Source organism: Drosophila subpulchrella, chromosome X, assembly GCF_014743375.2.
Source record: "Drosophila subpulchrella strain 33 F10 #4 breed RU33 chromosome X, RU_Dsub_v1.1 Primary Assembly, whole genome shotgun sequence".
NCBI lineage: Eukaryota > Metazoa > Arthropoda > Insecta > Diptera > Drosophilidae > Drosophila > Drosophila subpulchrella.
Genome location: NC_050613.1, coordinates 29,367,737 through 29,386,093, shown reverse-complemented (window position 1 = coordinate 29,386,093; position 18,357 = coordinate 29,367,737). Strand labels below are relative to the sequence as shown.

General features: G+C 38.3%; 1 protein-coding gene across 10 annotated transcripts in view; it reads left to right on the top strand.

Moving 5' to 3' along the window:
• LOC119555853 (protein kinase shaggy) overlaps positions 1-18,357 on the top strand; it is a 51,400-nt gene that overhangs the window by 18,041 nt on the left and 15,002 nt on the right. The window contains exon 1 of one of the 10 annotated variants that reach the window (XM_037867486.1): positions 12,294-14,454. The exons of 5 other annotated variants lie outside the window; for them this stretch is intronic. In XM_037867486.1, the coding sequence (XP_037723414.1) occupies positions 12,786-14,454 (1,669 nt within the window). In that variant the 5' untranslated portion in view covers positions 12,294-12,785. Of the gene's footprint in view, positions 1-12,293; positions 14,455-18,357 lie in introns of those variants that run through there. 4 more of the 10 variants (XM_037867484.1, XM_037867488.1, XM_037867487.1 and 1 more) reach the window with 4 other exon arrangements.

Sequence of the window (18,357 nt, the reverse complement as noted above, 5' to 3'; positions counted from 1 at the left end):
AAAAAATTCGCATGAACTGTGCCGGCGGCTCCTCCGCCTCTCTTCCTCCTCCTCTCTTCAGCCTTCTCTCTTCCTCCTCTCTTCCATTCGTTCTTCTTTGCCCCCAAAGGCAAAAGTCGGAGTCGAAGTTACTTGGTGTTGTGTAGTTGTTGCTTTGGCCCCCTCTTTCATTTTAGTTTTTTCTTTAACATTTTTTATTTTTATAAAAATAGCACAGACGAAGAAATATTTGCACACACACACGTGTTGTAGCATTTGCTAATTTTCTTCGTTTGTTTCGCTTGGCGTTTTTTGTTTGTTTATTTTTCTGGCAATTCGCTTATTGCCTTTTTTCTCTTACCCCTCATCTGTTACTTTTCATATTGAGGTTTGCATTTTTAGGCAAACATTTGTATCTTTTAAGTGACGATCACTTTTCTCGCTCTTTCTTCTCTTTCCCCACCCACGCCCGAAATGTGTCAATGGTTCAAGGCAGGCGAATGAATAATGAAAAAATTCACTCGGAGCTTTTCACTTGAAAAGCTTCTGTGTGGGGAGCTTTGCTTTCGTCAGACTTTTTCGGGAGTCAAACCTGCATGACATGCTGCCAAAACAACAATTTATAATACTAGTATTTCGCACGTTGGGCGATGCCAAAAATTGAATAAATATTTGTTTAATAAAATCTGTTTTTATACTACAATAATTAAAGAAGCCTACAAAAAACCTACAAATGCTATAATATCTGTAGTTTTCTATCAGATTTATGCTGGTTATCTACATTATTTTTTATTCACTTGATATTTTTTAAGTCAGTTTACTCATTAAAACCAACACGATCTCGTTAGACGCTGTGATGCTGTTCATTGTCTTTGATTTCACCTCCTCGGTTGAAAATCATTCTTTCAATCTTTCACTGAAGCCACGCAATCCACGTTGATCCTCTTATAAATATGTTTACGTCTTGGTTACTTTTTGTTTTGTTGCTTTTGTATTTATGGCATAATGACGCGTTAAAAAATCTAAATTATATTGCTCCCCTGGCAATTTCTCACGCCCATTTATGGCGTATTGGCATTTCTGGTTCCAAAAATGTCATTGTGACTGAAAATATAAAAAAACAGCAACAAAAGAAACGAACTTATATATTCTTGATGAGCATCACTAGATCAGTCGATCTAGCCATGTCCGTTCGTCTGTCTCTCCGTCAGTCCGTTTCTACGCAAACTAGTCTCTTAGTTTCAAAGCTGTAGGGATGAAACCTTCCGAAATGTCTTATTTCTATCGCAGATAGTATATAAGTCGATACGAGCCGAATCGGACAACTATATTCTAGAGCTCACATAGGAATAATCAAACAATATTTTTAAAAAATTTAAAAAATTAGTTTTTGGTGGTATTGGATATATTAACTTCTTTTTTTGGGAATATTATTCTTTAAAATATTTCAGAATTTCGAATACAATTTAAAACAAATCGGACGACTTTATCATATATGTAGCTGTAGATGCCATAGAAAGGATCAGATTAATAATACATAGACCGTTATATTTTGTTTTCGGTAAACATAAAATTATAATTAAGATTTTTGTAATTAGTTTTAAGTGTTCTGAAAATCGGAATGCTCTGTACATACAATGCTCCCAAGGGAACGACCTGCAAGGGTATAGAAACTTCGACTTGCCGAAGTCAGCTTCCTTTCTTATTTTAAGTTATTTTCCCACCGATTGCTCCGTTTTGAACTCATCACCAGGGTAGAAAAGTTGATAATGATAAAACGACGAAGCTAGAATTTGTTTCCAGAATGGGAGCTAAGAAAAACAAAAACTTATTTACCTTCTTTAAAAATGTTTTAAAATGCTAAACGTTGCCAATCACAACTTACTAGCTTTTATAGTTTCTGAGATCTCATCGTTCATACGGACGGACGGACAGACGGACATGGCTAGATCGACTCGGCTGGTACTCCTGATCAAGAATGTAGATCATTTATGGGGTCGGATACGCTTTCTTCTGCCTGTTACATGTTTTCCGACGATTCTAGTATACCCTTTTACTCTACAAGTAACGGGTATGAATACGGAATGCGACTAATGGCACAAACCAGAGAAAACCCACAAATGAGATATGTCCAATATAGTGCTTTGTATAATGCACTTCCGGGCAAAATATTTTTTTGATTTTAGATTTATAGAACCTGGCTAGGACACTCGATGTCATTGTTTTTTATATTACGAATTTAATTTTGTAACACTTCGACTCAACGCACTCGGTAGGTCTTAGTGAAAATGTATTGTTTATTAATCGCTTGACAAATTTTTCGATGTATGTATGTGCATTATACTATACACATGTACTGGCACAAAGAATCGACTGACGTTGCCATAATCTTGTTATCATTCAATTAATATTTTCACTTCAATTTGCAATAAAAAAATTTGTACACTAATTATGACGGGACGGTATGGTACTAAATTTGAACGGCTATAAAAGCAAGCAAAGGAACGCAATATGATACAGAGGGTTGGATAGAAAAAGCTGGCCCAGAAGCCACCTCGAAAGTATTGCAAAAGCTTCGGAAACACGCGCTGTTCCATTCCGCTTATTCCTGCCACAAAATTGTTTTTTCCGCTCAATCAAGTTATTTTTTATTGCATACAAATCTATTAAACGAGAGTTGTCAGTTGATTGGATTGTTAGGATTGTGTGTGGGGCATACAAATCTATTGAGGAATGTGGACACCATCATGCCGGCACTTAAATTGTTTTTTTAAAAGCTGCAACACAGTGAAAAATAGTTTTGGCTTGTGTTATTTCTTTTTCCTTGGATCTAAGATGTTTCTAATTCGGTTCCTTTGTATCTTATCTAAAAATGTTTCCCTTCACCTGTTCCAAATTCATAAACAATAAAATAAAACAATACTCTTTGTGCTTTACGGAAATTAATTTGCCGATACTGACTCATTGATTCATTAACAACTTTCATGAGGTTTCGATAGTATTGATCGACAGCAATTAACAAGTTAAAACTAATCTCTTAATTGAGTTCTATATGGAAATGTTGTCAATTAAGGGGTCTGGTGCCGGGGGTGTTATGTTCCGATAAACTGCTATATGCTATACTTAATTCTGGCCGATTCTTACGGAAATTCAAAGCGCAACACGAAAAAAATTAATTTAATGAAACCGAGAGCGTGGAAATGGCGGAAAAGCATTCCACCTTTGTGCCGCCTCGCTTCTCTTTATACTTATTTGTGCAGGCGAATGGACAGATCGTGTATTTCTATGGTTTATATTCAGTATACAGTAAATATAGCCTCGAATGCTCTTTTAACCTTTGCGGCTTACAAGCACGCGAAACTAAAAACGAGACTTGGATTCAGATTTGACTTTGGCCATTTGCGGTTCTTTTATTGGTGGATTTTTGGTGTGCGAGGCCAGTAAGGCACATTAAACCAGTTGTGTGGTATCGGCAACTATGCCGCCCACCTGCCCCTATTCCGGCGTTAGCGCCCCCCAACAGCCCCTATTGGCAAGGTCGATTATCGGCCGCTAGCAGAAGGCCGCGAAGAAAAAGCAATCGCATATTGTTTAGAAAGTTACCAACTGTTTAAGTTGCCTTGATTAATCGATCTGTTGCGTTTACTTTTCGCTTCATTCTGCTGTTTCAGGTTAAAGGTCTTCCTGGCCTTGGCTGCGTTCTTTTCCATTGTCTTAAAAAATAAAAAACGGCTGTCTTACGGCATTACATTTTTCTGTTTTAAACTAAGGGTATCCGACAAGAGTGCTCCAATCCAATAGTCTAGTTCGAATGCATTCAACTACGTTTGCCTTAAAGACTTCTTGTCTGACTTTTGGTTCCATTTCAACTGATCGGTAATTAAGCCTTAACTTCCTGTGTTCCATTCCATTTAGTTTTTTGCTGATTTTGCTTAGCACTGAGGCAGGCATCAAAAAATTGGTCAACAATCGAAATGTATCGAATCCAAAAATAGGCACCAAATATTTATCACTTACCGTTTGGCTATTTTTAATGCAAATTTTTGCGGGGATGAAATAAGGTGGGAATGGGGAGAAAAAGACGTTTAACCAGCGGCGCGTGGCATTTAACGAAATTATCGCATGTGACCAACTAAATCGCAACTCCCCTCTTCCACCGATTACACCGAGAGTTTTCGCCGCTCGCCGAAACTTTCCAGTCTGCTGCACAACAATGTGAATCGGAACACGAAGCGTTGCTCTTCTTCAGATACTCATAGATACACAGATATATATTTTTTTTTCTGCGTTTCATTGCGAATCTTTTGGCGTAATTAGCGTGCACAATTAGCACATCTCTAGCACTCGTAGCGCCGTCCCTTTCCAGCTTGTTTGCGTGCAAATTTAATTAGCAGCCCCGGCCAGAAAGAGACGGCAAGAAGGGAAGTACTGGATGAATTTTTGGATGGAAATTTAATGGCTTTGAGGTGAACTCTTTTGTCCGCTACTCCCATTTGTTGATTGAAAAAGAAAGACTCAACTTTTCCAGTGGTTGATATGCAATTAGCACTTTGTTATTTATGCGCCGAATTCATTTTCCGCCTTGCCATTTGCGCACGGCAAATATACGGTCGGTATTGGACCTATCACTTAGCGTGGGTCCATCAATGATCCGCTTATCACGTGCTTCCCGAAACGCCCCCGATTGTCTATTTGAAATGTGGCACTTGTAACTCGCAGTTAATTCCAACCAGATTTGTGTGGGGCTACCAGTGGTGTCTGGTCCTAACCGAATCCAAGCCAGCTTGGCCCGAGTTGTTTGGGATCGTTCAGTGCAATAGCACTTCGGCGAAAAGTGGGCCTTGCTTTTGGATTGTCTGGAGGAAATCTTATCGCAAGCATATAGTGCTTGTTGGTCGTCTGCCGTCTGGTGTCATCGAGTGTCTGGGCAGATACCAAAGTGTTTATGTGGTTCGTGACTCGGCAGAGCATAGATTGGGTAAACAGAGAGGAGTACGAATAAGGCCTTGGATAAGAGTGCAGGGGTTGAAGTTGGCCTTAAATAGTATAACTCATTCATGTAGTTTTATAAAAACGAGAACTCAAAAGATATGTGTATTACAAGACTTTATGACATCGAATAATGCGGATTGGAGGTATTTCCTCTACTTTGTGAGGGGTATGGGGATACTGACCCTTGTAATGGGGGCTCTCTGGATGGCTTCTCTGCTTTCGATTTTAAAAACAAAGCGGGGAAGCACAATGGAACAAACAAAACAACACAAAGGCGTTTTCAAGAAGCGCTGAGAAAAGAGCAAGAAAGAAGCAGAAACTTCGGCGCTCGTCTGACGTAAATGCTGCCACGCATTGCGTCATTGTGGGGCTGAATGGGAGTAGGTGCGAAAGGGGCCGATACTGTGGGAGGGGGATGGCAGTGCGTGAGTGGGAGAGCAGCTTTTATTTCTGCTCTCACGAGAGCATTTGTCGGCTTTTTTGCTCATTAATGCTTTGATTTTTGTTTTATATTTTGTTGTATTGGTTGCTGTTCATGACACATGCTTCACTTATTTAACGAAATGGGGGTGGTCGAAAAAAGAGGAAAGGTTGTTGTCTATTTATTGTTTATTTATAAACCAAAAATGTAGTAAAGCTTACGTGGTCGAAGCTCGCGACCTCTTTTTCTTGATATTTATACCCGTTACTCGTAGAGTAAAAGGGTATATGGGGTTCGTCGGAGAGTATGTATGTACCAGGTAGAAAGAAGCATTTCCGACCGTATAAAGAATGTGATCAGGATCACTGGACGAGTCGATCTCGCCTTGTCCCTCAAATTTGTACAATAACTTTAATTCGTAAGTTATAGATAGATTCCATATATTTACTATATCTCTCTATTTCGCTATCGACAGATACTTAAATTGTCTGATGCAATTCATTGATGGATTGCGTAAAACTTTAACATTGTGCCTGTTTTGTTTGTGTCTTGTCCAGTTTTTGTTGTACGTTTTGAATATTTTTTTATATTTTATATATAACTTGTTATATATGATTATATTATATTATATGTACTTTGCATTTTTCTACGTTTTTTATATGTATGTTTAGCAGTTAACTTAATGGCAAAAGGGGTTTACAAATACACGGGTTGAAGGGAGTTCCCTAGCTTACTTTTATATTATTTTTTCCGTTTTGTTTTGTTTCTTGTTTCGGTTTTTGGGGGACAACCCAAGTACTTGGAACTTCGCATTTAGTCAGCGCTCTTTTTAATTTTTTTGTCTTGTTACTTCTTTTTTTTTTGTGATTTGGAAAAAATATGTTGTGACTAAGCCAATGCCAATCTACATAAGTGGTTTTAACCCATTGAGGCCCCTTGTGTTTTTTTGAGCAGGATTTAGTTTAGTATTTATCGAGAACGTTTGCTTGGAAGTTTTGAAATCATAAAAATGGCCAATACCACCAAATACATAAAATATCATATCTGAATGATTGTCGATTAAAATAATGTGCTGCAATGAATATACATAAGTACATATAATGAAACTTAGATTATTTCTTTATAGAAGTTTTAATAATACAAATATTTGGCTAATAGCAATCTAAAAATGTTTCAAAATATGCATCCACTCAGACACATAACAAGTTGAATCACATTGTTGTTGCTTATATGCAAATTGTGTTCTGTTTATTTTTACAAACACAGTCGTGACTTTCCCATGAATTCCGACTAGAAAAAATAAACAAAAATATTTTGTAATTCTTATCAATGTGGAAAATGCTTCTTTGCCTCGTTTAATTGTTTACATCGAGCAATTCAACATTGTTGTTGTTTTCCATGTAATTATGATAATCAAGCGCAGTAAAAATGGAAACAAAGGACTTGGCAACTTGAAGGGGTTTTTTGAGGGGGTTTTTGAGATTCGGAATATGTATGCGGAGTGAGGTTTTTAGAGTGGATTGCAGCTTATCAGCGTAAGTTAATCTCTGCTCTCCTCTTGTATATATGTATATGCAAACTTTAATATTACGGGGCCGTATAGATAGGCGATACATGCTTTAATTCCACCTCTAGTTCCATTTTACTTTGTTCACTTTGTTAACAGGGAAAAGTACTTAACACATACATGACCAAAGTTCACGTTTGGCTAAGCGCTTTATATTATTTTTGATTAATTAGGCAATTTGCTTGAACTCTTGTTTTTGTTACTTTTTTATTTGCTGATAAGATTCGGGCATGAATTGCGTTGTGCACGTGTGGTTTTGGCAGTAGTCGAGTCCATCCCACTTCCGCCCAATAGCAGCAAGGCCATTCGACAATAAGGGTATGAGTTTTGCGATAATTTTGACATTCAGCCCACTCACCATCCGTCGATTTTTTGTTAGTCGTAATTCGCGAGGAGGGAGTGATTGGCTAAAGGCTGAAAGTGAATCTTAAATGAGTGGGAATTTTAATGAAATAAGTCACACGAAATTCCTTATTATTTAATTGGTCATTCGATTATGAATTACATGGTGTTGGGCAATTCTAGTGAACCCCTAAAGATTATGGCTCTGGCTTAAACCAAGGTTCCTTTAAAGAAGTTCTGTTGCTTTATATATAATCTTGACTTGAAATTTTTTCCAATTGTCGTAAACGCTTATTGAAAAAAGGAATAAATTGTTGATGTATTTTAATTTAAAAGAAAAAGCCTCGAACTGAGATGTCTGTATATTCTTCAAGTTTCTTTGTTTTCCATATTTCACGTTGTTGTTATATATGTAAGTGGGTTAAATAATAATCGTATAATTGCTGCTCTAATGATACGAGCAAACGCACACATCGATACCTAATCAACGAATATTGATTGTATTAATTTGCATATATTTATATATATCTATTTCTGAATTTATATATTTGCTGTAAGACGAGTATTATGGAATATTTACCATTTATTTTTTGAAAACGCTAAGTGGACTGTTAAGAGTGTGCCGTTTCGGTTTTTACCAGTTTTTGGCAGTTCTTGTTTCCGTCTATCCTAGGTGTGGGTGGTTATTGGGAGGGGGTTGCAAGCAGGGTTGGGCATTGACTAATCGTGTCTTGGCTTTGGCACCTTCTCTCATCTTTCTTCAATCACCTCTCCTTTGTAATATTTTCCTCGTTTTTCCTGGGGACTGTCCCGCCTTACCCCCTCTGAAATTTCCACTGCTTGCGCCTCCTTTTGCCTCAGGGTTTTTAGCATTTCGACGGCTTTGTGCTTATACCTTTGTTGTGTATAATTTTTCCTTTGTAGTTGATGTGTCATTGTTTCCTTTTATCGATTTTCCACGCAAGTTGCAACCAAACAGCAGGGGAAAACTTTGCAGTACCAACTTATGTTTTTTATAAGCATTACAAATAAATGTTATCTTAAATTATAATCATAATTGTATTTTATGTTATTTGTTCAGTTTCCTCCTTAAACCGGTTTGTGTTTATTTTACGTTTTTGCTATCGGTGTGCTGCAACCGTTGTTATCGAAGTCATATGCCTTTTGGATGTGGATCGACTTTGAGGTGTAGTCATGGGTTAATTGCCTTGGTCAGCTCTAATTATTGATTGCCGACTCGGTCATTAGCAGCTGACGATGGCAGTGCGAGGATAGTGATAACAATGCACAAGCTGCTTTTTATACCCGTTCTTGTAGAGTAAAAGAGTATATTGTATTCGTCGGGTGTAACAGGTAGAATGAAGCGTGTTCGAGCCTATAAAATACATATCCGAATTCAACATCCGCATGATCTTGTATTTTATAGTCGAGGATTTGAAGGCGTTCCTTTTTTTGTGTACCATCCCAAAACCTTCCACTTTTAGCTGGTTATTTGCGGACTTTTGGTATTCTTAAGTCTTTAGTAAATAGATGCGCGAATTTCCTTAGGCTCTTTCTTAAATGATTTTCCTCTTTTCTTGTTCCCAAATGAAATGCAAATATTATATTGTCTGCTATATTATTTTTCACTTTCTCTTGTTCTGTTTATTTCTCTTCTATGCGCTCGTAATTTCACTTTCACTTTCATATGGTTGATGAAGTGGACAACAGATGGTGCTGCTGTGCAAGCAGTGGAATTAGAACGTATTCGATGTATTTTTGGGTCTTCGTTTCTGTTCTACGGTTGAATTTTTTTTGGTTGTTGCTTATTTTATTTGGCTTTTGATGTCAAACGCCGCCTCTTATTTTATTTATAGTCGCAAATCTGTTCGATAGCCTAGACCCCAAAAAAGGGGCACGAAACGAGTGGGAAAACAGGTTTGGCTTTGACATTTTTCCCACATTCGGAATCAATAATTCCCAGCCGGTAAAAATAGCCCGTAAAAACATGTCTTGGCGCAATTACCACTGTTAGTAATACCAACCACGGGAAATGTCAGAGCGCATTATCGACATGCAAGTTCAAGACCAAGTAAACAAGAACACAACAGCTAGGCTCACGGGCCCCCAGCAAAACCGCAGACCCGCTTTCATTTTCACTGGAAACCCCGACACCAAGGCCCAGCCCCAACTCATTTGCTATTTAAATGGAAGTTGACTCAAAACTAGAACCCACCGGCACGTGGTGAGCAGTGCAAACTGGGGACATGGACATGGGAAAATGTTATTAAATAGTTAATGGGTTTTCGAATGGGAAAGGAGCAAGAAAGTCCACTATTATTCTGTGATACTTTTTGGTGGACTTCTCTAGATTCAGAGGTTATTTGTAAATCTAGTGAACAGTAAGAACATACATATGTACATATGTATTTCGTTATAAAGTCCAGTCAATTTTGTTTTTGAGCAGGAGAAAAGAAATGCACGTTGTTAGAGTTTAAAATAAAGAGTAAAAATATAAATAAAAACAAGAGAGAGATGATATGCACCCAGCAATGTGACTTTCCGATTAAATAATAAGATTTAGGGCTTTACCTCTAAGCTTAATGTCGATAAAAATTTAAGCCGTCGACGCAGTGGCGGAATAACCCTACTGGGGGTAGGAGTTTTTTTTTTAAAACTATCTAATTTAAAAATATTTTTTGAAGTTTAATATGCCTTAAGAAGTGGTCTGGTGGTATTTTTCTTTCATTTCATTTTTCCTGTCGAAACTGCGTCACCCTGTTGCACTGGGAGCGGTTGGGCAGTAGTTTGCTTTGTTAGTTCATCCCCCAACTAGCTCGGTTTCGTTTTTCTGTTTCTTTATTGTTATTTCCCCGTTTCTTTTAGTTTTGCGCCATAGCATGACCTAACCAACTAAGCCAACAAACTGACCTAAGCACCCTATGTAATTCCCTGCACCGCCCGGCCCCTATCGCCAACCTGCCCCGTTGTTGGACACTTGTCATCGTCTGCAAAACCGCTTTCAACCTGAAACCGAACTGAACGCCGTTCCGTATAGGGAGATTTTACATACGGACGGAGACGACGGAGACTCGTGCAATAATTGTGTTGTTGTTTTAATGGGGCTTGCCTTTGGTCTATTGCGCACTGTCTGCTGACCAGTGTTTTTTTGTGCTGATGTTTACCTTCTATACGTTTACCGTTGTTCTTTGGGTAGTACCCTTCTTGGTTAACGGTTCAGTTTCATTTCAACTTGACTTGGGGCACTCCTCTAATTTGCGGTAATGTGGCGTTGTCCTCTGTTTTCAAAACACTTTCGCGTGGTAGCTCCATAAAATCGATTCGATTGCATCGGTCTAGATGGTATGGTTCCAATTGGTAAATAGTAATAACATCAATTAGTCGACGCAGATTACTTTACCGTGCAATTGAGTATCAATTTGCCATTGATTTTTGTAATGGTACTTTATTTGCAGAAAGCGTACGGTATTATAGATATGTTATCAATATATGTATATGTATATAGCGATTTATTAGTATGGCTCACTAAATATTATTTGGCGATATGGGTTATTGAAAAAACCGAAATACTGTGGTAAACATTTTAACTCTATAACGCAAGTTTCACAGAATACCAAATCAACTTGAAACCTTTAAATGCGTTTTTCTTGAAATTATGATTTTTAAGAAACATTTCATTCTTCTAGTAAATAATCGATGTTTTCTTTTTCCATTGTTTAAGTACAGAATAAATATGACACGTTGACAATCTTATTAGGATCATTTATGCGCGGATCCACGGCAGGATATGGGCATAGATCATCCCCCCACTCGGGTTAAAAAGTATACGAATGTAATATGTATTTTATTTCCAATTTTGAATTTTTTTTTTTCTACTCAATTTTTTTTTTGTCCCCCCAACCAAAATTTTGGATACGCCATTGGGATCATCCATTGATTATTCCTAAGCGCGGTTTTCGGTATTAGTAGTGTTTTTTTTATCATTCGATCTCTCCAGCTGCTGGATTAGTTGTTGCTAAAAGGGGCAGCGTCTTTGGCACCAAGACATCGGCTAACTTTGAGATTTGTTTTAAGGAAACTGATGCACATATAAAAATGTACATTAGGGCGGTCCACATACATATGTATGGACATTTTAAGGTCCTTCTCTCATGTGCCTATAAGGTTCGTATTGAAGAATTTTAGGATCTGCGAATTGGTTTCAAAGTACATATTCAGATTCACTCTAACGCAACTTGAATATCTTTTAAAGTTTTAGTCCGTTTAGTAAAATAAATCGAATTCAAAAGTTTAAGACTACCCACCTTCATTTACATTTTCGGTATTTTTGATTTAATATCTCCGCCCTTTAGCACTGTTGATAAATATGTGCAGTTGTAAATTAATAGGCCCGACACGCGAAAAAATACCCATAAACAAATAAAAACTTTGTTGTTGGTTTATTATGGTTTCTTTTTTTTGGTTCTAATGGTAGTATTTTTAATGCTGATAAGTCATTTTAAAGTAGTGATAAGATTAAGGCTCTAAAGCAAGATGAATAAAAGGAAAACGAGCTTCAGAAGCTTATCATCTTTCGGTTAGTCCCAGAATTGCACCGCGTTCCATTCCGTTGTGTCGGTCTTTGCAGGTGTTTTATTGTCAAACGTTACGAAGGTAACTCTCCATCCCGCTCAGAACCCGTTGGCCCTCTCTTTTGTTATTTCCCATCTCTCTCGTTCACTGCGTGCTTGCGTAGTGTTCCATTGCCACTCGTTCCGTTGGCGATGGCGCTGGCGTCGCTGCCGACGTCGTCGCTGAGGCTATCTCCCTTTTTTTTTACTGACACTTACGGTGGCTTACGTTTCGCTGACACTTACGTTTTGTTTGTGTGTTGTTGTAAGTTGTTCGTTGCCGAGTTAAGTAGCCGACCGGCTGTACGTTAAAAATCATTTTCGTTTCGTTAGGTTTCTCGAGTTCTCAGTTCATTCGTTCATTCGCGAACTCAAAGGCGGCCGCACATGTTGCCCGCTGAGAAAACGGACCGGACAACACGAATAATTTACCAAAATAGACACTTAAATATTGAAAATCACAAAGATCTCTCTCACTGCTATTTTTTGTTTTTGTTTCGTGTGAGTGTGTTTAAATTTAAAAAGATTTTGTTTGGCTTTTCTCTGTATTTTTTACGGTGTCCAAATCAACAAACCGCAATGGTGGGCTAAATTTAGCCAGAATACTTGAACAAGTTTGTTTTTGAAAATGCAGTCAAAAAATTAAAAGTTGGTGTAACCGAATCATAATCAAGGTCTAATTTGTTTTTTAAAATAAAAAACTAGGCAATGTGACTGTGAAGCGCCAGGACAAGCTATAAAAATATAAAAAGGAGTGATCTTAAACCCTACCAGCCTATTAAGCTGTGCCACCTAAGGCGCCTAATAAACTTAAAAGAACCAACAAACAAAATACTCTAACGCCTAGAGTATTTAACAGACCATTAAAAACCTGATGGCAACAACAACCACAACGCAGGCAGCAGGAGCTGCACCAGCTCTCAATTTATTGCCCGCCAGCAATAATAATATAAATAATGCACTAAACATTAATAATAACAACAGTAATAATAACAACGCGATAAGCCAGCCGATTAAAATACCGCTGAACGAGCGCTTCTCATCGCAAACATCGACAGGTTCGGCGGACAGTGGCGTAATTGTTTCCAGTGCATCGCAGCAGCAACTGCAGTTGCCGCCACCTCGCAGCAGCAGTGGCTCGCTGAGTTTGCCACAGGCGCCACCTGGCGGCAAGTGGCGGCAGAAGCAGCACCGGCAGCAGTTGCTGCTCAGTCAAGATAGCGGCATCGAAAACGGTGTCGCGACCCGTCCATCGAAAGCCAAGGATATTCAGGGTGTGGGAAAGGGAAAACCGAGCCATAACGCCATAGGCTCAAAGGAGAGCGGGGAGCAATCGAACAGCAGCAGCGAGAGCCTAGGCAGCAATTGTTCCGAGACCCAGGATCAGCAGAGAGTAAGAGCCTCCTCCGCTCTAGAGCTCAGCAGTGTGGACAACCCCGCTGTCGTGGGTGCGAGTAATGTGGCTAACAACATCCTGCGAAGCCGCATCAAGTACAAGAGTACCAATAGCACCGGGACCCAGGGATTCGATGTGGAGGATCGCATCGATGAGGTAGAAATCTGTGATGATGACGTTGACTGCGACGACGTGGAAATCGAGGAGGAGGACGATGGCGTCAATGTGGACGACGATGTCGAGGAGGCCGACAACGACAACCAATCTGACAGTCAGTCGGGTATTATAATAAACCTCAAGAGCAAGACCGAGCAACAGGTGGCGGAGGAGGAGGCGGCAAGGGAGGTGGATGTTAAACCCAAGAACCGATTACTGCCACCCGATCAGGCGGAATTAACAGTGGCAGCGGCCATAGCCCGTCGTCGCGATGCCAAGAGTCTCGCCACCGACGGCCACATATACTTTCCCCTGCTCAAGATCAGCGAGGATCCGAACATCGATTCCAAGCTGATCAATCGCAAGGACGGCCTCCAGGATACCATGTACTACCTGGACGAGTTCGGCAGTCCCAAGTTGAGGGAGAAGTTCGCCCGCAAGCAGAAACAGCTGCTTGCCAAGCAGCAGAAACAAATGATGAAGAGGGAGAGGAGGAGCGAGGAGCAGCGCAAGAAGCGAAACACCACCGTGGCATCCAATCTGGCTGCCAGCGGTGCGGTGGTGGATGAGACCAAAGATGATTATAAACAACAACCACACTGTGATACTAGCTCTAGGAGCAAACATAACTCGGTACCCAATCCCCCTAGCCATCTCCATGATGATCACCATATCGATGTGGATGTAGAAGAGGACGTGGATGCCAACAGCCACATGGACAACGGTGTGGTTAAGATGCGCCGCCACAGCCACGACAACCACTACGACAGAATTCCCCAGAGCAATTCAACCACAATCACCACCCGCCCTAAAAACGATCGGCACTCCCAGGACACCGGAGATATCGAGCAAGGAGCCGAACCAGATCTCGAAGGTTACGCAGATGAGGACAGCGATGAGAGTGGCGAGAACGTTAAGACTGCCAAATTGGCCAGAACACAGTCCTGCGTCAGTTGGACCAAAGTGGTGCAAAAGTTCAAAAACATACTAGGTAAAATATTTTTGGGGGTGCCACAAAAATCGCGCAGCTCTGAAATCGTTATATACATCGATATAAATTTTATGCTAGTAGATTTCTGTGGCACTTATATATAATGCGTTATTCCTAAGAGGATTGTTTTGCTTATCATAAAAATCGCTTTCAACATACTACAATACATAATAATAATAATGACACTACTTTAACCATTCCTAAAGCACGAAAACATCTAAAAATGACAGGGGTTCCACAGAAAATGCTTACCGCTGAGTTGATGTGGGTGTCTTATAGATTAACAACAATATAGATTCTAAGCGAATCTAGCGCTATGCGATTTCTGTGGCACCCCTGATATGTTTGGAGTTCAATTAAAATGGTTTAGTTGTTTTAAAAGCACTTGTTCCAAACTTAAAAAAAACCTCCTAGGGAATCGTATTTTTGAATGTAATTCGTTGTAAAAAAAGTACGTGTATAATGTATATTAATTTTTGTTTACGTATTTATTTCGGTGTTTCGTAGGGCATCAAGTATAAACTAACTAATTATAGTCACTTCTATCTATAATATTTTTTATTTTTAAATTGAAGTACTGAGTATACTGCCTTGTCATTTAAAACATCCTTATGGATTTTTCTAGAACTTAACATTTCCAATAGACTTTTCCTGTAAAACCAAGTACCACCATAAAATCTTATAAATTGTTTTAAACTGTGATTTTTAAAAATTGTCATTTCCTTTCTTCTATTTGTAGGTAAGTGTTGATTCAATGGGAACACAAATTCCTCAAAACTCCTGAGGGTTATCGTATCGGGTGAGATTGTTCTACGTACACACACATATACACACATAGATAAGTATTCTTATTTGGGGTATGTATGGTTACGGAAATTTTTTTGAAGATTTATAGGAAAGTGATAAAGTTTTCGCTGCGGGTGAGGGAAGTGAAAATTCTTCATAGTCAATGAAAAAAATATGTAAGATGGTTTATGATATTTTCATAACATTTTTCTCAACAACTTCCTTTAAAAATAAAATGTTGTTGTCAACTGCTGTCCTATATAGAAGTGTGGTCAATGAACGAATGCACTCTTGATAGCTTTGTCTAGGTTTTTCTTTGCTGCGATAAATAAGCAGAGGAATTATACTCAGGCGGAAACGCTCAGGGATATATACGAACTTATACTTACATTTGTGATCTTATTGTCATACGAAATGTGATCTTGGCTTTATTGTGGAAAGCAGTTGACAGGCGATAAGGAAAAGCGGAATATTCTCGTCCGTGCTCTATAACAGGCCATATTTCTCTGTTGTTGCATTGTCGTTGATAAGAAGAATCTAGGGAGGGGCGGAAGAAAGAGACCGGGAGCCAGAAAAAAGAGACGGCAGATCCAGGGCAACAGCACTCACTTACGCCACCTGATTTTGATTTCTTCACCTACTCATTTGAACATTATACTTTGTGACTAGCACACTTTGGATTAAATATATATTATTTAACCTGAGATTTACGACATGACTTAACAAGTGCGCAAAAAGTGACCGGAAATTTTTCAGAAAAGATTATAGATATAATAATATTTAGATTAAATTTTAGTATTCCTAGTATTCTCATCATAATCCAAATACTTGTCATTCGATAGTTTTTCTTTGTTATAGTCAGTTATTTTGTATATCATTGAATACTATTTCTATCCCTTTGTTCTAAGATCCTATTACAATTGGATAACTAAAATGCAAATAGCCATATTTAGGTATTACGAATGTAATATATATATTGTTAACTTGTTGTCAGTTGCATCATTTTGGAATCTTGGCCCGGGAGCTTATCGAAGCGTTAACGTTGCGGTGCGAAAAGTAACAATCCCCTTATTATGAGTGTTCTTTATGGAAGGCACTGTGTCACAACGTGCTTGTCACCTCAGTTTCATCTTCATCCTCTTCACATCATCCCCAGCTTAAGTTGATGTCTCAGTTCCCATCCGGTAAGTCGTATAAGTGATTTGCAGCTTTGGCAGATGCTGACTGATAAGAAAGCCGACAGAGCTTATTAGCAAATGATAAAGGTGCACAGGGAGAAATATTTTATAAATACATCAGAAACTTACACAGACAAAAATTAAATACGTTGATATTTAAATAAATAAACAGGGCTATTGATTTTAATTTCTATATATGATTTTAGTTTAAGTCATATATTTTCTTTATGGGAATTTTCTTATGAAATTGTTAAAAATAAATCGGTTATACTTGTTTTTAAGAAAAATCATTTCATATCATTGGTAAAAATGCTTGTTTCTCTGTGTAAGGTTCAAGTTCGAGCTAGAGCTAATGCTGCCTGCATGATCAGAGATCAGCAGTAAAAAGATCAAGAGGCTCGCGGCTATATTCCTTACAGCTCTGATTTTATATAGCCACATTTATATACAAATATATATATAGACCGACCGCTCGAAGGGGGAGGTTGGGAGGAATTGAGAATTCGGGAGCAGAGATAAGGCGTTGTTAGTTGTTGTTATTTTTTTTATTTTTGTTAACGCTCGACAATCACGCGCTCGTCTCATAAAACGGATGACAGAGCAAAAAACTTCCAAAAATATTAGAGCACAACAACATGCATATATTTAGCAGCTTGTGAAATGTATTTTTTGTACCGTGTATACATATATACCTACTTGTACGTACAAGTTTAAAAATATTCGTAAATTCACTAACTTGTGACCAAATGGAGGCGTGTCTGTCGTCCTAATGAGGTGTTTTTTATTTTTATTTTTTGTTTTGCATTCGATCGCCCTCTCACCTCACCTCATTTCTTTTCTACCCTGCCCTGCCTCAAGTTTGTGAATATATTTTTGTCTATTGATTTGAAATTTGAAATGGCAAAAATGTGTTTTTCTAAACCTTGCTGTGGGAAACTAGGGTTTATCCAGGGTTGACTTTTTTTTGGGGCAATGATACATTTTATCACATTATAAATTGAGGAGAAAGTCGGGAAGGAATCCCTGCTACCTGTTTTTGCATTTGCACACATCCTCTACTCCTGAATATTTTGCGGAATAATTAAATAAACAAATTGTTATTCTAGAAGCACAGACCGGTTTTTATTGATAATCTGATTCAATGAAGATTGAAATAGCTTTAAATTTTTTGTTACTGCACAGTACAATATAATTGACAGCGATTTAACAACTGATTAGTGTAACTATTTTCAAAACATACAGTAATGGAAAAGTTTCGTTTAACATTTGCTCAGCTGTTTCTCATTGCCAATTTACCCCTGCCCCTGCTTTTATTTTATTTCGCTTTATTTTATTTTATGTTTTATTAACTTGAATTCAAAACTTGTTTGTTCAGCTGCATAAAAGAGCATTTTTCTGCGGAAGAGACTAGAAGTTCTCTTTATAATGCACCTCTCTTTGTATTGATTTCTTTAGGCAAACTGGCTTCTTCCTTTTCGATTTTGTGTTTTGTATTTTTGCATACATTTTCTTTTCTAGATTTTTGTTTTTTCTTTTCTACTATCTTTTTTATTTTCTTGGCACTTTGAGGTCTTCCCAACGATTAAGTAAAAGATATACAGATAGAAAACAAATAGTTGCGGATTTTATGGTGGCATCTAAAAGTATGCAGTGAAAAGTTTAACCTAAAAATAATTGGCTTAAATAAGACTGGGGGCTTCGATGATAATGATGCAGGTGATAGTGCCTGGTATGTATAAAGATCCCTATAATGGTGCCAAATGTTGCAGATTGTGTGGCATCTCGTGATCTCCGCCCGCGTGGTGTCGTCTTCTCGCTATCCCTGTTTTTCTGTAACGCTTATTTATCTCTTCTCTCCTTTCATTTAAACCGTGATCGACAGGTAGCTGTCTCGGCCAATAAAAATAAAATCAATTCAATTAAATAAAAAATATACAGT